The sequence below is a fragment of the Empidonax traillii genome, unplaced genomic scaffold, assembly GCF_003031625.1.
Source record: "Empidonax traillii isolate 1590-97213 ecotype Southwest subspecies unplaced genomic scaffold, ASM303162v1 scaffold1287:size157351, whole genome shotgun sequence".
In the NCBI taxonomy this organism is placed as follows: Eukaryota; Metazoa; Chordata; class Aves; order Passeriformes; family Tyrannidae; genus Empidonax; species Empidonax traillii.
Genome location: NW_020956480.1, coordinates 73,598 through 99,112, shown reverse-complemented (window position 1 = coordinate 99,112; position 25,515 = coordinate 73,598). Strand labels below are relative to the sequence as shown.

Below are 25,515 nucleotides of genomic sequence, written 5' to 3'. Positions count from 1 at the left end.
CAATTAACTGGCCATTGAATTCAAATAACACTGGAAAACCTTCTGGAGCAGAGGGAGCCTTGTTTGTTTTGGGTTATGCTGGGGTTTGTTTTTCTGGAAAAAACTAATGAAAATCTTAATGAATTGCAGAGTTGTTTACTCTATGGATTAACCAGACAGCTGAAAGAGCACTAATTGGTCAGTTCTCGTTTGGGTTTATTTAACGATACTGAGCTTTTCTGCTGTTTGTACCAAATAAAATATGCCCTGAAATCAGAGGGGCAGCAGTGGAATCAATTTGAGTAAAGCTTTTTGAGGAAAGGATTTAAATTTTGGTACCAAAGGATAGAAAAAATGAAATCAGATGAATTTTGCTGTTTTAATTCAACAAATTATGGCAATTTCTGCAAAGAGGTTTATGACAAAGTGTGCAAAGGGTGGCAGTAGAAACAATCGAATAGAGCAAGAGAAATTCTGATTTCTTTTGATGTAGAAAACTGGGTTTGGGAGCCACCTCTGACTGGGCTCCATGTGGGCACAGAGAAACACAAACTACTTTATTCTATCAAGAATAAAATGAGATTGAGGTACTTATCCAGTGGGTGGTTGTGCCAGGGTCGGGTGGTTGGTCATTGAATTTTAAGCAGGTGCCGAAAGGGAAGAGCCGGGAATGGTCAGTCCATTCCCAATTCCCAGTTATTTCCCGGGGGGTCAATGCCGACATCCCTGCGGTGTCTCCTCCGGCCTGGTTGGAGATGTGCCCTCTGGAAAGGAGCAAAAGCAGAAGCGTTGTCCTCCTCCCCGTCCTCTCCCTGGGTTTTTGATGCCTTGTGCCAACGGGAATTCACGTGCGGGCCGGGAAAGGAAAAATAGGATGAACTCTGGGTGAACTGCCTGGGGAACAGAGCCCTTCTGCAGCCTCATCTCGGCGTGGCCAGGGCTGGAAAACAAACCACCTGGTGTTCATTAACTGCTACATGCAAATGTTAAATTGTTTGGGGGGCGAAAAACCACGGCATTGCGACGGGAATAGGCCAGAACAAGGAAGCTCATTCATATCTTGCCCGTAACAACGGCCCAATCAATTTAATGTTGGTTTTGGTGGCAAAACACTCTTCAACAGGGGGGGAAAAAAAGCTCAGATTTGGAATCGGTTCAGTGCAAGAAAATCTCATTTCCACAAGCTGACGTTGCCAGGGCTGATGTCTGCGCTCGGACAAAGCTGGCCGCGGGCGGACGCCGAGCGGTTTGTGACTCGGTGCCTAATCTAGCATGTCAAATGTGTGGGGTGATGTCCCGGCAGAACTGTCACAAATCCCCCTGGAGAGCTGGTGGAGGTGGAGGGGGGGAGAGGCATCAGGAGAGCGAGGGCACAATGGCGCAGATTGATGTGTGGTTTTATTAAAGCACAGTTTGTCGCGGGACGCGCAAGCCCGGCCTTTCACGTCCTCGCCGGCCTCTCGTCAAGAAGTTTCTTATCAGTATTCCTGGTACCAAAGTGTTCAGCGTAGATCCGCAGGAAAAAATGAGTGTTTTCGTTTGGACGTGCCCTTGTCACCAATTAGATTTGGAGATGTCACTAAGCTGGGTTTGCATGCCTGGTTAATTGGGGTAGAACTCTTTTTTTTTTTTTGTGATCACGAGGTTTGGGTGCTTTGGGGCTTTGCTTTGGTCTCTCCCCAATTATTCTGTGTAACAGTCTCCTCTCACAGCCAGAGCTGGAGTCCTGCCCCTTGGAAAACAACAGGTTTGTTGGGAGACCTGTTTTCCACAACATCCGACGACCCTCCCTTGTCATTTTTTACCACTCAAAATACTTCTTTCCGTGGCACAAATAAACTGCTCTGTGAGTTTACCCAGGATGACCTCAGACTCAGCAGTTGTAACTTTGAGCCCTTCAAAATACTGAGTTTGTGCTGAAGATCCTCCTGGTCTCAAGGTTGTCCCACTTTTCTGGAGGTCATAGAAATACATCCTTAAAAGCTCAGCAGGATCATCTCATTCCTCTCAAAATGCCCCTTATGTACATGTTCCAAGTAGAACATAGACTAGAAAAGTATTTTCTTGACAAGTTTCATGTCTTGCTTGCAGATTAGATCATTTTTCGGCCCTCTGATCATAAACATGGGACATGTTCTCCTGTTTTCTTTGATTTCACTTCTCTTTGGCATCTCTTTGTTTTATTTGGTAACACACTGCAATTCTTTCTCTTTTTCCTAATTACTGGAATGCTCTTGCTTCTTGGTTGAAACAAAAGTAGGAAAGATGGTTTGCTACCCCTGCTTCCTCTATGAGATACGGTGTGAAATGCTGGGGGATAGGTCTTGCAATGATTTCTTAGATCATCCACCTCCACCTTTCTTGGGATTCAGAAGTGTTTATGGTCAGGGGTTTGAATATTCTGTGTAATTTAAAAGTAAAAATAGCGGTGTGCCTGCACCGCTGTGTGTTATTTATGGGTAAAAATGGGAATGAATTATGCCTAACTTGGAATATCTCCTCAGCTGGACAATTAATTTGCAGAAATTATATTTTCCCGTACGAACATCATGCCCTGGCTGATTTTAAGTCCAATTTTTTCCCTTAATTTATGCCAGATATGAATTATCTGAACTACTCAGGTGAAACATCTCTGTTCCACCTCCCCTCTGTGTTTATCTGAAGCCCAGCTATCCCGAGGACACGTGAATAGAGATGACATTTTACTCCAACTTGTAGAAAAGACGAGGGGTTTGTATGAGACCTAAAAAAAAGGGGCTTTTTACTACTGAAAAGAGAAGCAATTCAGGTTGGAAAGAGAAGCAATTCAGGTTGGAAAGAGAAGTATTTCAGGTTGGAAACAGAAGCCACGTGCTGCCGGGGAAAATAATCTTTACCAGGATGTGATTCCAAGATTAAATTGCATCCGAGGGAACATATTGTCCCCCCCTTCACTTGCCCAGGACGTGGGCTTTTAGCTCAATGAACTCCAGGCTGGGTAATTAGCAGCAAGGCGATTAGATTCCTGGGAGTAATTTGGGCGCTAATTGTGTTTGATTGTTTAATTACTCTTGCTCGCTGTAATCGAGGAGAGGCAGCGCAGCCCCTCGCGAGAGGTTCCTTGGATCCGAGCTGGATGTGCTTCCCTGTGTCCCAAGGTCTCAGGAGACACGTTGCACCCTTCCCAGGGAAAAAAAGTGCAAGGAAAAGCCTCTTAGTGGCACGTGGAAAGAAGCTGGATCTGAAGGCAACAATAGGAATTCTGGTTTTTGTTCAAGACCTTTCTGATGCGTGGGATGGGAACTAAGGAAATGAGCAGAACAGGCAAAAATAAAATTAAAAAAAAAATAGGAAAAAGGATAAGTGGGGCAGAGGAGAACAGGGAAAGCTACAGTTAGAGCTGGAGAAGCTGCAAGTAGTCTCTGGGATTGTTGTCTGGGATCCACAGCCGGCAGATGGGAAACGTTCCATTGCCATTCCGATTCGTCTCTGGACAGTGATGACACGACACGGGCAGAGAGCTGGGCTTGGATTCCGAAGCCGTGGAGAGGTGCAGATGAACCCAAATATTGTCGATTCAGCCGTGGCAACTCCAACCTGCAGCTTCGTGTGAACCAAGAGCGAAATCTGCTGGGTTAATTCTGACGTTACTTGGGGAAGTCCCGCTGGGGTTGGGCGTGAGGAGGAAGGAATCCCCGTTGGGTAGACCCTGCATCCTCCAGGAGCAAATCTTCCAGCCCTTGCCACGCTGCTTGTAGCTCCCCAGGACTTCATTTCTCCCTGGTGAATGACCGTCCTAAGGCGGTGCAGGGATGGCCCAGCTGACCCCGCGCAGCGGAATTCGCGAGAGCAAATTACTCGTGCCGAGGTCTCTGCAGTTTCTCACAGATGTTGCTGCTTGGACATGCTGTGCCTGCTGCTTTAGGGCCGCTGAGTCCCGCTGGGAGGGAACTTTTACTCGCTCCTGCCGGTTTGTTTAGCCGAGGGAAGCGTCGCTTTGGGGCGTTCGGAGGTGGAGGCTCTTCCATAAGCGAAAATGGCGAGATGGAATGAGGTAGGAGCCTCGTAGGTACTTGGAGGGTGGCCTAGACAGCAAGAAGGAGATGTAGGAGGAAGGAAGGTTGAGGTGAGATTTCAGCAGAATCATCAACCTCCTACGGCATTAGATGCCCAGGGAGGGCAGGGAAATGCTCCATCTCCCACGGCAGGGAGGTGGAGAGACACTGCCCACTGCAACCTGTGCTGTGCTTTCATGGAGAGAACCACAGAAATGCCCACGAACTGGGAATTCCTTCATGCCTGGCTTTGTCCAAGTGTTCATATGGGAAGATTTGGTGTCTGACTTCTTCTTTCTTTTTTTTTTTTTAATTTTTTTTCCCCCCAGAAATGGTGTATTTCCCTCAAACTTGCAGCTGGTGGTGGGCCCAGCTCATGGACATCAGTCACGGTCAGTTAGGAGGCATCTGCCGAGCTTGTGAGAGGGACAGGGGGGACAGACACATCCTTAAAAATAACCGTCTCCTCCATCAACACTTCTCCCCCAGACTTCCAGTCTGACATCCATCCGGCAGCGCCTCCGCTCCGAGGGCTCCTTGCAGGACGGGGACCTTCCATTGTCCCGGCGCTGGTGACAACGAGCACGAGATGTCACCTCCCTAATGAGACCTGACAAATGGGCAACCGGGCTCTGCTCGGGGGCCTTCAGTGGTTCATTTCCAGAGCTCTGTGTCGGGGCAAAGGGCAGGAAGGGAGTAATCCCGGCGTGGGGATGCCTTTCCGACTGAAAGGTGCCGGGGAAGCTGGAAAAGCTGGAGTTGAACGGGGATTTCTGTGTCAGCGCCCAGGACCTTTTCACAAACAGACTGTATTGATCTAAATGCCATGTGATGTGGCCCCAGAGCTGCAGTGTCGGGTTCAGAGCAGGTTCCGTGAGGCTGGGAAAGGAGTTGGGATTAATTCAGAAGGAAAAAACCCGTGCCCAACGCCCTGGAGAGGCTCTGCTGATCCCGCACCAGTAATTCCTTGAAAAACGAGTTTCCTGTGAAGTTTGGCACTTTTGGGGAAGGGTTGTGAACTAAAAGGGGGCTTGTGAGCAGAAGAAAACGTCGTCGTGCCCTTGGTGAGGCTTCTTAGGGCATGGAAGCTTCCTGAGGAGAATCCTGAATTGCAGGAAAATATTATTTTGGGACTTAAACCCATTTTTTTTGGTCCAATGTCTTCAGGTTTTAAGACAGTGCATCCATATATATATATACATACACACACATTTATATTTATCTGTATATACATTTATTTATATCCATATATATTATCTATTCCTTTAAAAGCAATACGATTTTATTTTTATGCACGGGTGGAAAAACCAGAGAGGATGAGTGTGCTGAACAGTATTTATTGATTTTTCGGGGGGTTATATTTATTTTTATTAAAAATATTCCTGCTGTTCTACCCTCTCTGAAATGTCGTTACTGGCTTAAACGTCAATGAACGTTTTCTCAGGTAGATGTCACATGTTTATACCTGTGTTTCACCCCCAAGACAGAGAGAACTATGTGAACCCATGTGGCTATGCTCAAAATATTAATGAAATATTGAGTATTTGGGTTTCTGACAGTAGTTAATGCAGAAATACCTATTTTTATGCTACCTGTGTGTGTGTGGAATGAGCAGGGGGGGAGGTGTTTTGTCACTAAGGACTTTCCACTCCACTGAGTGCCATAATTCAAAATATTGGCCCTGCTGGCTTTGCCCTGGATCATTCTGTAACCCAGGGAGTTTTCAACTTGAATCCTCTGCCTGTAATTAAATGTTCCAGATGCACAAAATCAGAGATGGGAAGTGAATTCTCCGTATTCATCCACAGTTCTCCCTCATTAGAAGCGGTGTCAGCAATTAAGCTCTTTGCAATTACGAGAGGCACGATGTGAGTATTTTTAGAGAGCAGCTGGAGGATTTCTGCCACCCTTTCAGGCAGGACTAACAGCCACTTGTCCTCTGAATCTGATGAGTAGGCAAGTGCTGACAGGGTTTGGAGATGGGCTGAATCAGCAGCCAGTCCCACAGAAGGGAGCGGGTGCGAGAGAGGCAAAACCAGTGTCCTCGACTGGAAGGCTTTGATCAGCTCTGCAAAGACAAAAGCTTTTTGTGGCAGGGATGAGCAAACCCAACAGATTCTCGTCTTGTCAACACTTGGGAGGAATTCACGCCGTTATTTTCACCTTGTTGTGTTTGAGCTTAAAATATTGGTTAAAATATAATGGTGGGACTCGATGATCTTAGAGGTCTTTTCCAACCTTAATGGTTGGGGGGCTCTGTCCTTTATGTTGCTAATGTGTTTATCACTGGTTGCTGATTAGCACTGAGCTGTGATGAGCTCCTCTCTTTGGGGATGTGAAGGAGCTCCTCTGTCTGGGACGCGAATCCCAATTTTTTGGGGCCGTAGCTCAGGGGTCGCAGCTGCGAACCCACGTTTTCACTGCAAGCTGCTGATGTCTGGAAATTAACACTGGTGGCTTGTAAAATCTGCCTTGTGTTGTTTGGGATTAAAAAAATAATCCAAAGATCCCTGTCTCCTCCAAACATTTGTTATCTTAAGGGTATGAATGTTAAACAAATTACACATGTTGGGTTGAGTGGCTCTGGTTGAGCTACGAGCAGAGAGGCTGATCTGTGTGTGGTGATGGAGAGGAACTCCAAAATTCAGGACAATTCAGTCCCAAATCCATGAACTCCCTCACCCAGATGTGCTCCAAGTGGCTTTGCCGTGAGCTTTCCCTCCAGACCCCACGTGGAGCTGCTGGACCCGTTTCTTTCATCTTCCACAGGGCTGGGAGAGGTTTGTTTTGCTTCCTGTCTGCTTCCAATCAGGCTTTCATTTCCCCCTGGCTGATAGGCATCTGTGGAGTAAACCCAGGGAAAACTGGCATTTCCTTCTCTGAGAAGGTTAAACCAACAAGGTTTGATGCACCACGTTGTGCATTATCTGCTCCCCTCGCTATTTTTATGGATTCCACCGTGTTTTTTAATAAAAGAGCTGTTTGCACACCAGAGCAAGGACAGTGACAGCCATCCCTGGTGGCCTCTGTGCTGCTGGGCCTGTGTGGTCTCTGCTGTGACACAAACATTGGGAGGCAGAGGCGGAAGGTCCCCACCCCCGGCACATCTTTCCTGGAAAAACAACCAACAAAAAAATATTTGTTAAATAAGGGTTAGCACAAATTCAAAGGTGCTTAGGAAGTACCTGGGTTATTGCAGATCTCTTGGTCAGCCTGGGTGGGAAGAAAAATCCCAACCCTGTGTGTTATTCTCTAACATCTGTTAAATCCTGTCACAGCAGGTCTCTCATGGCTTTACCAACATCCTGCTGAGGTTTTTGCCAACCAGTCCCTGACTGTTTAAGTTGTAAACAGTGGCAAAGTCGCCCACCCTTGTCCTTGGCTCCTGTTTGCAGCTCTCCAGCCAGGAGAGGGCTTGTCCACGTCCTTTTCCCGGGCGGTGCCAGGGATGTCGATGCCAAATAACTCTTTAATAATTTATAATTTATTCACGTAACTTAATTAATTTTATTTCTTTATTTTCATTTGATTCGTTTAATTAATTTAAATGAATTGTTTATAATTTATGAACACCACTGCCTGGCCCATGGGAGGGCAGTGGAAGGCTCAGGGGAACATCCAAAGGAGGGCAGTGAGGATGGGGAAGGGCCTTGATTTGAAGCTGTGGGAGGACTCTGAGGGCACTTGGTGTGTTCAGCTGGAGAAGAGGAGACTGAGGGGAGACCTCCCTGCAGTTCCAACTGCCTGGGCAGGGGCAGAGGAGGGGCAGGACTGAGCTCTGCTCTGGGGGGAGCAGGGACAGCCCCCAGGGAATGGCTGGAGCTGTGTCAGGGCAGGCTCAGGGTGGATCTCAGGGAAAGGTTCTTCCCCCAGAGGGTGGTTGGCACTGAACAGGTTCCCCAGGGCAGTGGGCACAGCCCCAAGGCTGCCAGAGCTGCAGGAGAGTTGGGATGATCCTCTGGGGCACAGGGGGTGACCCTTGGGGCTGGTTCTGTGCAGGGTTGGACTGGATGGTCCTCGTGGGTCCCTTCCAGCTCAGCAGATCCTGTGATTCTGTGACTGTGTGGTCATGCCTTTGTTGAGATTGTGTCTGCTCGTGGTGGCTTTGCTGTGCTCACCCTGCTCTCTGCTCCTGCCCAGGGGAGGTGTTTGGGCTGCCCATGAGCACGTCCTCACCCGGCCATGGCCCCGCCGCCTGCGCCGGCCTGGCTGCTGCTGCTGCTGCTGCTGCTCGGCCTGCTCGGCGCCCACGGCCGCGACTTCACCCGCAAGGACATCGTCTACCTCCACCCCTCCAGTAAGTCACCTCTGGGGGGGTGAGGGGGGGCGAGGGCAGGGACAAGGACGAGGGCAAACACGTGTTAGGGCGGAGCTGAGAGCGGAGCAAAGGTTAAACACACAGCCCCACACTCGGGGAGCAGAGCTGATGTGGAAGAAGAACCCGAGTTCTCCTCAAGGCCAGGTTGGATGGGGCTTGGAGCAACCTCTGGGCTAGTGGAAGGTGGGTGGAACAAAACGATCCCTCATTCCCCTCCCAGCCCCCAAAGCATTCCATGGGTCTGTGTAAAACCAGCCCAGGGTTTATAGGACAGGTAGGGGTCACAGGCTGGGCATGTCAGGAGCCTTTAGTTCACTGTTTTCTGTCCCTCAGTGATCTCCCTGGCCAAGTTCCATGACCACTCTGACCCCAAGCACATGGATAGCTGAGAGAAAGGGCCAAACACCACCATGAGCAGCTGTGGCACCCACAGGTCCTGGCTCTGTCTCAGCAGCTCCTGGAGCAACATTACAGCAGTTGGACACCTTCAGATCTTCCCTGGACTCTCACTGGTCTATTCACTTTATCAGACACAAACCTATCGAATTCCATGAGAAGAGGGGGCTTGTGGAGCTCTCCCTGCTATCTCTTCCCAGAGAAAACTCACCACTGAGTGAAAACTTATATTCTGCACAAGCAGGATGAAACTCCTGGCTTACACCCTAACCACAACCAGCAGTCAAGGGTGAGAGGGATGGATTTAGTCTGTGCTGGTGTGTTGTCCCACCCCAAGCTGTTCCCTGAGGGCAGCACCAGCCCCACCAGAGATGCTCCCAGGGGGCTCATACACAAACAGGGACTGAGCTGAGAGCTTCCCAAGGGAAAGAGAGGAAGAGGAGGGAGGGTTTTAAGATGTGATCCATGGGGCTGTGAAGGTTCAGTTTACTTCACCCCACGAAGATAAACACGACCTGTTCACCGTTTGGCGTCTGAGAAGGTGGCAGCACCTTGGAGAAGCACTGGAGGTGTTCCAGAATCGCTGCCAGGAGAGCACTTAAGGAATTAATGCTCTTTGTTTGGCAAGATAAATTAGGACAGAGGCTGCTGGAGAAAGCTTGGAGGGTCAGCACAGTGCTTTTTCTTCCCTTTGGGAACATCAGCCTTCAACAGGAGCAGCTCTTTTCCTCGGTGGGACAATTTCCAGGCTACTTTAATCCACCTGATATTTTGTTATCAGCACCGACACAGAGGCAGTGTTGGACGTGAGCTCTGATTCCAGGGGAGTAAGTATCCCTTGCTCACATTAACTCCCTTTGAAGTCAGCAGTGGGCACTCCTGCTGGGTAAAACCACGTCTGAAATGAGTCCATACGTCCCCAAAAGTGCCCCTGCGCTGCTGTAGGTGACGAAGTTTTCCAACTCAGGCTCAACCCGCTGATGCTCACGGGGGTATATTTGTAGAAGAACAGAGAGAGGGGGAAAAAAGAGAACAACTGTTGCTGTGTGCCCGTGGAAAGCCCCATGGAAGCAGATTGCCAGGCTCCCTTTAACTCCATGTTTTATCCATTCCTTCCAGCCACGCCGTATCCTCGGGGATTTAAGTGTTTCACCTGCGAGAGGGCCGCGGATAATTACGAGTGCAACCGCTGGGCTCCGGACGTCTACTGTCCCAGAGGTAATGTTAATTAGCGGTTAATTAAACCCACCTTCCCACTGCTGCTCCCCGTCCCTGCCACACTGAGCCCCCCCCGTGTTCCCAGATCTGGTGGTTCTGCTCCTGCCTGTCGGGTCTCCCCAGCAAAGGAAGATGTGGAAGCGATAGGAGTAATCCTTTAAGCTTTTCTGTCTCTGTGCTGGATGAAGTTTAGGACTTTCATCTCTTGCCCTGCACTCCTCTGGTTCAGCTGGGGATTAAATCGGGGTGATGTTTATTTTATGGGGTCTTGGAATCGCAGAACGGTTTGGGTTCAAAGGGACTTAAAGCCCTTCTTGTTCCATCAGGGACACTTTCTACTGGAGGAGGTTGCTCAGAGTTCAGTCCAGCCTGGCCTTGGGCACTTCCAGGGATCCAGGGGCAGCCACAGCTTCTCTGCCCAACCTGTGCCAGGGCCTGCCCACCCTCCCAGGGCTGTGTTTTTAAGGGTTGTGTTTCACTTACTGGGGAGTACAGGACTGGTCCTGGCTGTGTTCACGAGCACACAACCTACACTTGGGGCAACCGAGGCTGCAGTTTTGATATTTTTCAATGTTTTGCTCTCCTAACTCCCCTGGGTGTCTGAATTTCGGAACAGCTCAGAAAAACCTTTGGGATACAGGCACTCAAATATCATACCCAGGTAGTGGTGAGATCCCCAGATCTCCCCTTCCCTTCCCACTCCTTTTGAGACACTCACAAGACATTAAGATTTTATCCACCTATGAAGCTCCTTTAGTTGGGTCTGGTCTGTTCTGGGACAAGAGCCCTCAGAAAATATTTACTTTGGAAGGAGGGGAGGCTCTGACCTGCCCTGTGGGGACACAGATGTGTTTGCAGCACGTTATCTGTCCCACACTTGGTTTCCTTTGAGCTGAAATCAGCACAGCAACAACACCAATAAAAGAGCTCAGGCTGCCTGGCATGGGATGAGACAAATATTCCCCAGATCCTGTTTTGACAGGAGAAGGGGTAGTTTAGGTGGCTCTGTGCAAGGAGAAGGGCGTGACTCCAGGGTCTGCCTTTAGAAACAACCAGCAGGAATGACTTGATCCAACCTAATTCTGACCTGGGAAGTGAAATCAGTGAAAAATGGTGGTTTAAGGGGGAGGAAAACTGTGTGTTTGGTGTGCCCAGAGCATCCCCATTACTTAGAAGCATCGACTTTCATGCTGCAGCGTTCGATTCTGATTGCTCTGAATTTCTCTGTTGTTTTTATGGTAAAATTTTTGGGCCTGGAGTTCCTCCTCCATCCCTCTGGGCAGGAGGGCCTGATGTTCCTCTCCTCTACTTTGCTCTGGGCTCTCCCAGTGTCCTCTGGCTCGATCCCTGAATGCCTGGACAAGAGAGTGAAAGTTGATTTTTAGTTGGAATTGAGTGGATTTTATTGTCGATTGGGGATTTGTTGTGTAGCCTTGCAGGAGGAAAATCCGTTATCTCCAAGATGATTGCACCGTATTTTCAAAAGGAAAGGAAGGAAGGAAGGAAGGATGAAAGAACCCTGAAAGAGTTATGGGGTGTTGGAGGCTTTATTTGGGACTGGTCAGGGGGAAATTCCAGTGCCAGAGCAGGGACGATAAAGCTCAGAAGGGCTGGGAATGGCCCTTCCAGGCAAAGTCCTGGGAAGAGCTCCCAGCTGGGGCAGAGAGGGTGCTCTCCTGGGGGGAAAACTGGGAGTTTTTAGGGCAGGAGAGGCTGGAAAACACATCAAAAGCCCTGGGAATGAAGGCAAACAGCCCATGGAGCGATTCCATCTTCGGGTGATAAGTTAAGCCTGTTGTGTGATATCACACCTGAGTCAAGAGCGGGTCAGAGATATGACAGATATCTGGGGGGGGGGTTTATTGCCTAAAGGATGATATGTTGAGTCCACAGTCTCGCTGGGATGTTGCTGAATGCCTAAAACATGAGAGGAATGCAGGGTTTGCCCATCAGGAACCAGGGCTGGGCAGGAATGGGGGCTTGAAATGCACCACAGAATTAATGATGCTGCATGAAAAAAAAAATCATATCTATATATATAAAATATATTATCTAAAAATATTTCTGTTGTACACTGAAAATATTTGCATATTAAATATTTCCACCGAAATGAAAACAAGCTTCAGACCTAAACAGGTACTGGGAATATTTTCTTTTTTTTTTTTCAATAATTCTTCCCTATTTCTTCCTATTTGCAGCCTATCAGAAAAAAATGGAATTTGACAGATAAGCACATTTTTTTCTGCTTTTTTTTTTTTTTTTTTTTTTTAGGAACAAGGTACTGCTTTAGCCAACACATGATGAAAGTCACTGGAGAGAGTGTGTCTGTCACCAAACGCTGTGTGCCACTGGAGGACTGTCTGTCCACGGGGTGCACCTACATAAAGCATGAAGAGTACAAGGTAGAGCAGAAAAAAAAAAAACCCTGCCTTTTTATTCTGTGTAATAATTGGGAATTGGGGTCTGACAGAATCTGACTGGTTCCGTGGCCAGTGGATCCTGGATTAAAAAAGAAGGGAGGGAGAGGGGAAAAAAAGGGAAAATGTTTAGACTGGCCACTGTGCTCCTTTAAAAAATAATCTCCATGATATTCCTGATGTTTTTCTTCCCCAAATAACCGAGCTGTGACCTGTTGCTCCCAGGTGTGCACGTCCTGCTGCGAAGGCAGCATCTGCAACCTGCCCCTGCCCAAGAACTCCTCAGACGCCGTGTTCACCACCCTGTCCCCCCTCAGCAAGGCCCAGAGACCGTCCCCTCGTGTCCTGCTGACCACACTGTGCCTCTGGCTGGCGCTGGTGGCCCAGCAGTGGGTGACAATGGCACAGCTCTGGGTGACAACGCCACAGGTGGCCGGGCCGGGAAGCTGAGCCGGGTGGGAACATCTCCTGGACATCCAACCTCTCTCCCTGTGGAGCTGGAGCTCTGGAGTTGGCTCTGAAAGGCTGGTTTTTTCCTCCTGGTTTCTTGGTCATCACGGACTCCCCGAGCCTGGGGTCGGGATGGGTTCAAAACCTCCACGTTCCTACGCTGCTTTTCCGAAGAAACTGGTGGAAAATATTCCCAGAATCTTCACAGAATCGTTTAGGTTGGGAAAGACCTCAAAGACACCGAGTCCAGCCTAATGTTTGTTGATGTCTGTCTTGTATCTGTGAAGAAATATTCTTTCCAAGTACCACATCCCTGCTCACATCGTCGCTTACTCACTGGACACGTCCCTTTGTGCACTAATTCCGGTGTCTCCTTAACCTGCTTGAGAACCCAAAATAAATAACACACACACTGGCAGTGTCCCCACACCTCCTGACCCTCGTGGAGAGGGCAGGAATCCGCAGCAAGGAAGCAGCAACCTGGAAGGGATGAGCTCCAGGGAAAGCAGCAGGAGATTGGAGCAGCCGGTGCTGCCCCAAGGTGCTTCTGCTGAGGTGTCCAATGGCCCCCCCCCGAGAAAATCCCTGGATTTCATAAACTGAACCAGCAGGACTCTCAAAAATCCTTGTTCTGGTGGGATTAGAGGTGTGTGTGATCCCCAATCCTCAGGTGTGAGGAGGATGGAGAGCTGGTAGGTCTGCACGTTGAGGTGCCGGTGGTCACCAACCATCATCTCCACCCTGTTCTAGGACGATGTTTTCCCATTTTGGCACCCAGCCCTAGAGTATGAGGGAGAAAAAAATCGATCCTGAATAGCTCTGTTATTTTATTTAATGAAGTCTGGGCTATTCCAGCTGTGTTTTGGTGCCCTGCGTTGCTTGTTTTGCTTGGAAGTCTCGGATGCAATATTTATTTTTCTATGTTGAGTAAGGTCTGAGAGTGTTGAAAAGATTCTTAATGCTGATATTGCCAGGAAAAAAAAAAAAAAGGGTGTTTTGCAAGTCAGTGAGCCTGTAATATATAAATTATCAGAAATATATATATATATATAAAGAATCAACTTTGTTTGCAAAGTCAGTAATGAAAGCAGGGTGTCGTGGACTCGCTTCAAGTTAAACCAAACTGTTTTATAATTAATTTTTTTTTACACCTTTAGAGCCATAAATTTTTCTTTCATGAGCTGATTTTTTTTTGCTACTCGGGCTCCAAGCTAACTCGAGCTCAAGTTCCAGTGTGTTTTTTGCTCTGAAGTGCTTTTTTTTGGGGGGGGGAGTTACAGTGAAATGCAGATGAAGGAAAGCGAGAGCTGGAAGCCAAAGGCTGTCTCAGGGGTTCCTGGAGAGTCCCAACGAGTCGAATCCACGTGTGGGATACCCTGAAAAACGAGGAATCTGCAGATCTGGGCAGGCAAAGGGTCGTCCTGGGTTTTGTGGCCTTTGGATTTGTGTTCCTGGGAGGTTTGTTGGAAGCAGAGGAGGAGGATCAGGAGCAGCACTCGCTCCCCACTGACCTGCAGGTGATTCCTCTGGGGAAGGAAAGGCTGGAAACATCAGTGTGTTATTATTAAAAAAAATGTATATATATATATATATAAAACTTATATATTACACTACTGTAAATGTTACCTTCCAACACTGTTTATTTTCCTTTTTTTTTAATATAAAACTACCATTTTTGAGGGGGAGCTGCTGGTTGACCTCACACAGAGTGTGGTGTCCCTTCAGTCCTGGGGTTTGCTCACAGATCTCCAATATTAAAAGGGGTTGTTGCAATCTGTCCTATGCAAGTTTAACCTGAAGATTCCCCAAAAATAATCAACCCTGCAGCCTCCTTGCAGCCTGTCCCCTCCTCTGGATTTCGGGAATTTAAGGAATTGGAGCTACTGAGGGGCTGGGGGAGAATGAGGCAGCCTCCCTTCACACAAAATACATATTTTGCAATTTTTTTTTGTTATTTTAAACCCTCCCCTGTGAGACCTCCGGGCTAAAAATCTGTGTAACCACCAGGGCTGAGCTGCAGGAACGGGTGGATTTCTCGATAAAATGTTGGATCACCAATGCTGAGCTGCCCCTTATTTATTTTTTTAGGTTCTCTCTCTCTGTGACACTGCTTTGAAATGTCTAATTTTTTTTTTTTTTTAACTCCTGTAAATGCTGTACATTTGTATAAATAAATGTTTTAAATACGCACACCGTGTGTGAGGTGGTGTCTGATCCAATGGTCCTCAACAGCCCTGATCTTCCACGAGGTGCCAAAAAAAAAAAACAAAAACAAAAATTGAGCTGTATTTAGAGAATTTTTTGAGCTCTATTTAGGGAATTTTAATTCTCCCTGTAGTTAATGAATCTTTCCCGTGGTTCCCTCCCCACCTTGTTGAGCTCCCCTGGTTATTTGGTACAAATTGTTTCACGTTGGACAGTTATTATTTAATAAAATCAGTCTGAGGAGGTTCCTGTTTCATTTGTGACCCCTGGATCTTGCTTTCCCTGCTCTGGGAAAACACGTTCTCTCCATAATTGTGCTGTCCCATTAATTTAGTCCCTGCGTGTTTCGTGGCCTAACTTCTCATTTCCACTCCTGAAACCAACAATTCCTGGGATGGAAACGACTTCCTGGAGCTGATGGAAAGGTTTCCAGGTTGGTTGTGGATGAAGAAGCCAGAGGCAGCTCCCAGAGTTTCTGCACAGCCCCGATTCCCACAGCTTTTAAAAGTGGAATAAATGCAATTTATGGTAGCACAGGTTAACTATGGAACGTGGATTTAGAGCTGCTGAAATTCCCAATAATCCCCCCCCAAAAATTAGCTTCTCTGGTGGTTTAGTATTTGGTGCATCTTTGGATTACAAAGACTTTGTTACCCCTTTTTAATCCACCCGAGGCAGCCAAAGTGATGCTGAACCTCCCAATTATTATTCCCTAATATTTACATTTTGGGGGGATCCCAACCAACTTCTCCATTTCCAGCCAAAAAAATAAAATAAATAAATAAAAGCAAGAATTAACCATTTCCAAGGTGAATTAAGACTCTTTTAACTTTACCAGAGGAGCCCAGGGGAAGAGAAAAGCCACAGTCTTGGGTTTTATGTGGATTTGGGTCCTCAAATTCCACCCCCCGCCTTTGGCTTTCCTCCAGTTTCTCTCCTTGTTGGATGATGGTGGGATATTTATCCAGAGGAAAAAAAAAAATCAGGTATTTTTTATCCTGGGAGTGTTTACTGTGCAGCAGAAAACCTCATTCCCTACACTTCAATTTGGGAATAACAGAGCTTTTTTTTTTTTTCAGTTAAATTGTCATTGAGATGGTTTTTAGAACCTTTTTTTTAAATAATTTTATTGATTTTCTGCTCATTGATATTTCAGTGGGTTTTTTTAAACTCCCAGGTCAGGCCTGAGCACCTCCCCTGGCCCCTTCCAACACCAAATATTCCCTGAATCTGCAGCAATTTTCCAGCATCAGCGACAGAAAACCTGACCAGCAAGAAAAAGCTGACGGAGAGGGGAATTATTTTTAAATTGCTAAATATTAATAATAATAACAACCCCATCTATTATTTTTTATTTTGTGAAAATCCTCTTTAATAGGTGATTTCTACAATTAAATATATAATTTTTTTCAGCTTTTCTGTGCATCCACATAAACCCTCAACTCGTGCAAGAGCCAGACACCCATGGGAGTATCCACCTGTCTATAAGTACAATATATATTTATAAATATTAAAAATATATAATAATTTAATATTAGATTATTTTAGGAATTTTAATATTATATTTATAATTATTTATTTATTATATAAGTGTAATAATATAATTATTACTATTAATTTAATTATTAATACAGTTAACAGTATTTATGTATAAATTTATATTTATGATGTATTTATTTATATATTTATGTATTCTATTTATTTTTAATATATTTATAGATTTATACACAACATATCCATACATTTTTCCAGAAGAATGAGGCCAGGACACGCCTATGGAAGAGGAGGAATTGCTCACAGTCTGTTGGGCAAAAAAGAGAAATACACCAAAATGCTGCGAGAAAACCAAAGGAAAGAACGGAATGACCACCTCAGCTCCACTCCAGCGCTTTGTTTCTCCTCCAACTAATAATCCCCTCCAAAACCTGTAGGGCTTTCACAGGCTCCTCACTGCCTCAAACCCCAAACACTCACAGAGCAACTGGAATTATTTGAGAGTCATTTAAATTATTTTCAGAGCATCTCACAGACACAATTTACCTGCGTGGAGGCAACGAAATTTGGGATGAATTCCTCTTGGGAGAGGCAGGATTTAGTTGAGCAGCTCACTAAAAACACCCCACTACAGGTTTGTTTTTTTTTTTTTGATGGGGACAAGCTGTCAGGGGAGGGGGGCAGACGTAATTAACTAATAATTAGTAATATGGGCAGTGATTATTGAGGGGTTTGTGCTGATTAGAGGAGCAGCAGGAGGGGAAAGGGCAGGATCAGGGAGTGCCATCACCCCAAAGCTGCAGAACGTTGAGCCCCAGTCCCCCACCTGCCAAAAACCAGTAACCACCTGGGTGAGGGAGGGGTTGGTTTGGTGTTTTGTGCAGCTTTGCCCAGCTAAAAATTGCTCTTTTAAGAGCTGGGCATGTAGCTCTTGGATTTAGAGAAAAATCCCACTAAACCAGTGCCAGGCTGCAGGAAATTTAGGGGCACAAATGTGGAACAGCACCCCCTGCAAAGTTTAACCTTCCCCTGCTGCATCAAAAATCAGCTGGGCCCTGATGGGAGGGAATCAGAGCAGCTCTGCTGGCTACTTGAGATTGGTTAAAACAGCTGGAAAACTGCCCCAAAAAATTAAAATAAGGGTCCTAGAGTGGCAGAGAATCAGTGCTCAAAATTGGTCTGGATGGCTGATGAAGTTCTCTGGCCAAAGGTTGTGATGGCAGGGTCAAAACTTCAGTTCTTCGGCCCTTTAATAGGAATTAAATTAGCCCTGGGGAAAGGGAATAATTTATTTTAATTATTTTTATTTTATTTCAAATAAACTGCAGGGATTTTGCTGTGTATTTCCATCCCTGGAAATGTCCAAGGCCAGGTTGGACAGGGCTTGGAGCAACCTGGGAGAGTGGAAGGTGCCCCTGCCCATGGCAGGGGGTTGGAATTAAATGGACTTTAAAAGGTCCCTTCCAGCCCAAACCATCCTGGGATTCCCCATTTTTGGTCCAAAAATATCTCTTTTATTGCAATTGCTGTGTCCCACCACTAATAGTCAGAATTCCCAGCAGAAGATGATTAGGGAGGAAAATGTGACCTTACCTTTCTTTACCCCAGGAAGGAATTAATTTTTTATAACTCTGAAAGTTGTTCTGGTTTTTATTTTCAGCTCAGTTATACTGTAGTCAAGGAGTTTTATTTCCTAGTATATTAATATAGTTAATTAATACACAGTTTGGTCTCTTCTGATGGGAGGGGAATAGAACTGGAATAGCTCTTTTGGGAATTAATACATAGGAGAAAGTTCTGCTTGGAAAAGTATCAGGAAATCATCCCTGCCCTCAAATCCTGGCACGAAGCATTAACATCAGTGAAGGCAAATTATTTCCAGTGAGGTTTCTGACAAGGAAAAGTCCTTTATGGGACAAAACTTCACAGGAATTTAAAAAATGAGCATCCCAAGCTCAACTGGAATAACCTGGCAGCTCCCACCCTTCCTAAAACACAGAAAGTACAGCAGAGCCACCTGAAGGAAAGATATCATCAAGTTTGCGGGGTATTTACAATAGAGATGAGCTGTTTCACAACTTTATTCTTCTAATATTTATCCAACAAAGCTCTCCCCGAGCCCAGCAAGATACCACCCCTCTTTTATCCCAGCGTTTGCGCTCACCAAAATAATTTATTTTGCAAACAGACAGGACACACGCTGCAGCTTCTCAAGCTTTTTTAATCCTCCTGACGAGAGTGAGGAAATAAAACAGCAACAAAAGGCTTTGAAGTAACAGTTGGTTTTTTTTTTTTTTCTTGGACAGCAGAGCACGAGGGCAAGAACTGGGGCTCTGGAAATAACAGCACAAATTCCAGGACAAAGGGAAAAACAACTCCTGCCCCAAGAGCCACAGGCTTGAAACCTTGGAATGTGGGCAGGGGAGAGCCAAGTGATGGCAGGAGAACCTTGGAACTGCTGGCTTAGGGAGGGAATTCAGGGTGGACTCTTCCTCACTTCCACCTCCCTGATCCAGCCAAGTTCCCCAGGACAGGTGCAGGCACTTGGGAAAGGATCTGGTTCTAAAGCCATTAAAGCCAAGAGAAGGACTTTGGTGGGAAGTGGCTGAGCCCTGAGGAGGGAACAGAAGAACCACACACCCCCAGGACGAGGGTTGAATCCATGTTGTTGGTGAACACCGGGAAAAGACACGAGGATAAAATCCCTGGCTGCCTGACAGGGAGCTGGAGCCCCTGGATCCTCATCCTGGGCAGTCCTTAGCCTCCAAATTCAACTTTTTAAGGACTCCCATTGTCACATGACTGCAGGGCTGTAATAAAGAATGGCCCCAAATCTGTGACGAGATTAAAATCTACTTTATTCCTTCAGCTCCGGGGCCAAATTCCAAGGCACTGAAATTCCTGGTGCCTTGAAATGTCTTCCCTGTTCTTCCCCCAGTTCCTTCAGTGGATCTGATTGTTTTTGTGATCCCTGAAGAGCCCTGAACTGATTTACTGAACCCCTCCTTTTATAATTGCACTAAGTGATCATAATTGCTCTTTGCCCAGGCATTTCAAAATTCCAGAGGCAAGTCTAAATTGCATCAGAGTCCAGGAAAACAATGATGATATCCAGGCATTGCCCTATTATCTTGTGGGTTTTTTTTTTTCCCCCTGTATTTAATGACCTAAGAAAGTTACAAAAGCAACTTTAAATTACCTTTATATATATAAACTAATTAAATATATTTAGCTAACACTGAGAAAATAAATCCCAAGCACCATGAAGACAAAAAAAAAAAAAATAAGAGATGACTGATTTTTAGAGTAATTATGACTTTTTATGGAGTCTGTAGATGTAGCAGTAGAGTCAAAATTTCCTTACTAAAGTATTACTTGTATTTAGATCTTATCTCAATATTCTCATTTTAAAACAGGGAATAACTGATTAGTCAAGTATCAACTTCCATAGTTTTTATAAAATTCTATATTCTGGGAGCACAGTTTTATTGCTTATTCCTCTTTTTTTTTTTTTTTTTTGCCACTTACTCATTTCAGTAAGTGGCAGAGTTCCTAGAAATTTCTATTATTAAGCACAAATTTATTGGACACTTCAAGACAAAATGGTTGAGAGGTGTGGCTGGTGTGATATTAAATAATATTAAAAAAAAAATGCAGATAACTAATGTTTAAACGGACCCAAAATGGCACAAAAGGATCTGTTTGGATGCTGCCAATTCATCTCTTCAAGTCACACATGGTGACTTATTACTTTTATTACTTATTCCACAATTTTTTTGCCACTTACTGAAACGATGATCAAGTGGCAGAAATTTCTAGAAATTTCCGTGGCATCAGGATTTTTATTACAAAACTGTTGAGAGGTGTGGCCTGTGTGATAATATTAAAAGAGGAAATGCAGATAATTATATTTCAACTCAGGAAGAAGGAAATGGCACGAAAGGATCTGTTTGGATGCTGCCAATTCATCTCTTTGAGTCACACGTGGTGACTTGTTTACTTATCCTACTTTATTTTTTGCCACTTAGTGATTTCAGTAAGTGGCAGAATTCCTGGAAACTTCTGTGGCATCAGGATTTTTATTCCTAAGCAAAAATTTGTTGGACACCTAAAGACAAAATGGTTGAGAGGTGTGGCTGGTGTGATATTAAATAATATTAAAAAAAAAATGCAGATAACTATGTTTAAACGGACCCAAAATGGCACAAAAGGATCTGTTTGGATGCTGCCAATTCATCTTTTCGAGTCACATGAGGTGACTTATTATTTTACTTTATTTTTTGCCACTTAGTGATTTCAGTAAGTGGCAGAATTCCTGGAAACTTCAGTGGCATCAGGATTTTTATTCCTAAGCAAAAATTTGTTGGACACCTAAAGACAAAATGGTTGAAAGGCGTGGCCCGCGTGACAAAATTCAAAAAGACAGCTAAGTATTTAAACTCATCAAAGACGAAGGAAACTCACAGCTTGACACCCCACGTGGCACAAAAGCATCAGCTGGGATGCTGCCCGAGTCGCACGTGGCGAGCATGAAGATTAAAAATAAATAACAGCTACTTTATTAATTACCTAAGAACACTTGAAAGAGGAGAGAAATCTTGAGAGAGAATCACCCGGTCAAAAAGGGCCGCCCAAAAGGGGGGGCTCAGTTTCCGCTGAGTTTCCTCATGATGGGGCTGTCGGGCTCGGCGTTGGTGAAGATGCTCCCCACCACCACGTGGGTGCCCCACAGCCCGTGCCGGATGACTTTGCAGCAGCCCAGGTCGTCCACGGAGAACCCCAAGTGCCGGTAGCGCTCGTCCGTCTCCAGCAGGGGGGTGTTGGTGTAAGGCCCGAAAAACTGCGAGAGAAGAGAAGTTTTAGAAGTTGTCAGGGGAGAACTTTAAAAAAAAAAAAAAAAAAAAAAAAAAAAAAATTAAAAAAAAAAAAAAAAAAAAAAAAAAAAAAAAAAGAGAATTTTCATGCCAGAAGTTAAAAAAAGGAGGGTTTTCAGTTCTGAGGAAAATTTTCTGCATCAGAACTGAAAAAAAAAGGACAATTTTTCGCCTCAGAACTGGAAAACAGGAGGATTTTTCAAGTCAGAACTGAAAAAAGGAGAATTTTTCATGTCAGAACTGAAAAAAAGGAGAATTTTACACCCCAGGACTTGAAAAAGGAGACTTTTCCACCTCAGAACTATAAGAGGAGAATTTTGCACCCCAGGACTAAAAGAAGGAGAATTTTTCACCTCAGAACTAAAAAAGGGGAATTTTGCACCCCAGCACTGAAAAAAAGGAGGATTTTTCATGTCAGAACTGGAAAACGGAGGATTTTTTTGCCTCAAAACTGGAAAAAAAGGAGGATTTTTCGCCTCAAAACTGGAAAAAAGGAGGATTTTTCACATCAAAACTGGAAAAAAGAGGATTTTTCACATCAAAATTGGAAAAAGGAGGATTTTTCACATCAAAACTGGAAAAAGGAGGATTTTTCGCCTCAGAACTAAAAAAGGAGGATTTTTCACGTCAGAACTAAAAAAAAGAGGATTTTTCACGTCAGAACTAAAAAAGGAGGATTTTTCACATCAGAACTAAAAAAAAAGAGGATTTTTCACCTCAGAACTAAATAAAGGAGATTTTTTCACCCCAGGACTATAAAAGGAGAATTTTCCGCCTCAGAACTATAAAAGGAGGATTTTTCACGTCAGAACTGAAAAAAAGGAGGACTTTTCACATCAGAACTGTAAAATACCCCAATTTTTCATGTGAGAGCTGCAAAAAAGAAAACTGGGGTAAAAAAAGAGAATTTTTCACATCAGAACTGTAATAAAAAAATTTTCACGTCAGAAGTGAAACAAAGGAGAATTTTTTACATCAGAAGTGAAAAAAGGAGAATTTTTCACGCCAAAAGTGAAACAGAAAGAGAATTTTTCACGTCAGAACTTCCCCTTCCTAAACAAAACCTAAGCCTAGAAATAAATTGCACCTGTTGGAGGAAATTTGATGTATATTTTTACTTAAAATCCACAGGGGAAATGAAGCAGAGCAGCTCTGGGGACATTGGTACCGCATTTTAAAGGTTTTCTTTTGGCACTGAAGTGCATTTGAAGTCTCATCAATCACGCCCAGAAAAACCTTACAGGCTTTGGAAAGCTTCTGATACAGGGATTAAGGACAGAATTCTGTACTAAGAATAAAACTCTCTGTGAAACAGCAAAAAAAAAAAAAAAATCAGAAATGTACCTTTTCAATGCTCCCACTGCCAAAAAAAAAAAAAAAAAAAAAAAAAGTTGCTCTGAAGAGCAAAAATGGGCTTAAATTGGAATTGGCAACAGGTATTTCAGTTTTTACCTCAGGAAGAAGCTTCTGACTTGTCCTGATAATCAGCAATATCTCTGAACCGGATGCTGAGAACCTTATTTTTTTTCATCAATCCCTGACTATTCCTTAAATGCACGGAATTTCTGGGAAGTTTTTAAGCCCTACACGCACCTTAAGTGCATGTTGCCCTTATTAACACCCCTTATTAAAGCTGTTTACAGACAGGTTTAATAGGGGCTGTTTATAATGTGCACAGACACATCAAATCCCTGCCTTTTACAGTGGTTTTAAATAAAACCCCCACTAAGCTGAGCTCTGCCACGGTCATGTTGAACTGTGATATGGTTTGAACAGTTCTCAGGCAAAAATACACAGATTTCTTGCTTTGATAGAGGTTTTCTCCACCCTCTCCTGTGAATTTATTTCATAAATGTCTCGGTAACAAACTCAGCTCCTCCAGAGAGCTGTGTGATCTCACAATCAATGCACACACTGTTTGACAGGAACAATTATTCATTTTTTTTTTTTTTTCTGCTGCAAAGAGGCTTTTTAAACCCTCCATCCACACACAAACAGGTGTCAGGCTTACCAAGTTACCTTGGCAGGGCACAACCAGCTTCTTGTGCAGTGAGCAAAAGCCTTTTTTTGTTTGTTTGTTTGTTTTTTTGGGCATAAAAAACTCCAGTTCTCCAAAATCCAACTTTGTTCCCTCAAAGTGCCAACTGCAACGAGAGCTGAAACACTTTGGGAACGGCTCAGGGTTACTGCCTTGATTTATTAAAGGAATTATCCTTTTGGGCCACTTGAAAAAAATGTTGGATTTAACCCAGACAGAAGGAGAATTTCACACTTACTGCCAGTCCTGAGGTTGGATCAATGAAATCAGCCCAGTAGCCCTCAGAAGAAATTGCATAGCAAATTTCCTTGGCACCATTAACGAACTGAAAGAGGGGGAAAAAAAAATGGGAAAAGAAGGATATCAAATGAGGTTTTTGTTACACATATCGCTGATCTCATAAAACAAAAAAAAATTTCTAACTTTATTCTATGTATTTATTCTAAATAAATCCTTTATTTACTTTCAGTTCCAAAAAAAATGGATTATTCTTCCCAATTATGGCCCTCAGCAGCTCAAGGTTTCAAATTTACAGAAATGTTATAGTTACTCAGCTTCTTAAGGTTCGAAAATAAGGGAATTTTACCCTTCCCAGTAAATTCTTCTGTATTTTGAGGTTTGATGGCTCTGATGATTAACTGTGTCCCAACTGTAAGTCCCCAATAAAAATCAAACCGCCTGAAACCAGCATTTTAGACATTAAATTTCTGATCCAGAATATCTTCTACTACTGGAAAAATTTACACTTGGCTGCACGTGAGCCTCGTTTCTTTAGCACAGGCCACTCATATTGAATATTTTTAAGGGGAAATCTCCCCAGAAAACATCCCAACTCCCCTGTGAATTGTGCTGTTTGTAACCTCTGGGCTGGGAGGTTACAACCAACATCCTCACACCCCAGCAGTGACTGGATTAGACCTGACAGGGAGGTGCACAGGGAAGAAAGATGCCAATTAACAGATAATTAGACCAGATTACAAAGCCAAAGACCAACAGACCAGAAGTAATTCAAAGAGAAGAACACACTTGAAATTAAGGGAATTTTAATTTGTGTGTAATCTTCGTGTTGATCCTTCAGATTGTTGCTTCCTTTTTTTTTCCTGCCACTGCTTTAGAGAGGCCACACTTGCATTTACAGGATGGAAAGGACATTGCCAGACTAATTTTAGACATAAATACGACACTTGCTACACAGATAAAAATCCCACAGGGCGATTTTGGAAGAATGACAACAAATATGGGATAGAAATGTTGTATTTTGAGGTGCCAAGGGAGAATGGCAGCAGTGGACAGCGACACTTGCCGGGGGAAAACACAAAATTCCCCAAAAAAAGGGGAAATAAAGTGATTTGCAGAGCCCTCTAGTGGCAACAGAACATGGAAAAAGTTCATGAGGATGGTTAAGATGAAATAAATGTAAATATAACAGGTTAAAAGAATTAACAGAGTCCATTATAAGAATAGAAAAAACAAAACCACCAAAGCAATTGGTGATTTTTTGCACCTTTTACCAGGAAAGCCACAGGCTTTGTACTGGGATCTCAATTAAATCACAGGAAAGCAAAGACAGGAGCGAAACCCAACAAAATATTTTGTTGAACTAAGGGGAGAAAATAGTTTCTGCCCTTTGACTGGATCAGGACAACTTCTTTATTAATCTTTGTGGCATTTCAGCCTATTTTTGACTCATTCCCCTATAATGAATTTAATAATTCTAAGGAGATGTTTCACAGAAAGTAGTTAAAAAGCTCTAAACCCGCAAAAAAATGATCTCCATTTAAACAGCAAGAGAACACAGGAATAGCCCAAAAATGCTCTAAAAACATAATATATGAGCTAGAAATGAACCAAGACACACAGGTGGCTCATAAAAGATTAATTTCCAAACCAAAAGAAGCTGCTGCTGGGGTCAGGCACTCACATTTTCCAAGAGCATCTCCCTCTCATCCTCCACCTCCTGGCTCCACACAGTCATGTCGTTTTTGGTCTTCTGGGTGACAGTTAACACGGTCAGGCGGTTGGGACTCACCTCTGGGAACATGGATTCAAAGTCTGCAGGGAGAGAAACCACCAGGTCAGGCTCTGGTCCTGC

General features: G+C 44.5%; 2 protein-coding genes across 2 annotated transcripts in view; one reads left to right on the top strand and one right to left on the bottom strand.

Annotated features, from left to right (window-relative positions):
• Positions 1 to 8,168: 8,168 nt before the first annotated feature.
• Positions 8,169 to 13,384, top strand: LYPD6 (LY6/PLAUR domain containing 6). Its single transcript, XM_027906370.1, has 4 exons — positions 8,169 to 8,310; positions 9,847 to 9,945; positions 12,217 to 12,347; positions 12,588 to 13,384. Exons 1-4 carry the CDS (start codon positions 8,196 to 8,198, stop codon positions 12,810 to 12,812), a joined length of 570 nt encoding a protein of 189 aa, XP_027762171.1. The 5' UTR covers positions 8,169 to 8,195; the 3' UTR covers positions 12,813 to 13,384.
• A 7,735-nt stretch (positions 13,385 to 21,119) lies between these two features.
• The window catches only part of MMADHC (metabolism of cobalamin associated D), a 9,169-nt gene continuing 4,773 nt past the window's right edge, over positions 21,120 to 25,515 (bottom strand). Inside the window, exons 7-8 of the mRNA XM_027906368.1 lie at positions 23,662 to 23,748; positions 21,120 to 21,351 (exon numbers count right to left, since the gene is read on the bottom strand). Coding sequence (XP_027762169.1) covers positions 21,157 to 21,351; positions 23,662 to 23,748 — 282 coding nt within the window. The 3' untranslated portion in view covers positions 21,120 to 21,156. The remainder of the gene's footprint in view (positions 21,352 to 23,661; positions 23,749 to 25,515) is intronic.

What these genes read in the sequence shown, in the direction of transcription:
- LYPD6 (XM_027906370.1), top strand. Translation starts at nt 8,196, where the DNA reads ATGGCCCCGCCGCCTGCGCCGGCCTGGCTGCTGCTGCTGCTGCTGCTG. An exon ending in CGTCTACCTCCACCCCTCCA is followed by an intron (nt 8,311 to 9,846) that starts GTAAGTCACCTC and finishes CATTCCTTCCAG; the next exon opens with CCACGCCGTATCCTCGGGGA. An exon ending in GGACGTCTACTGTCCCAGAG is followed by an intron (nt 9,946 to 12,216) that starts GTAATGTTAATT and finishes TTTTTTTTTTAG; the next exon opens with GAACAAGGTACTGCTTTAGC.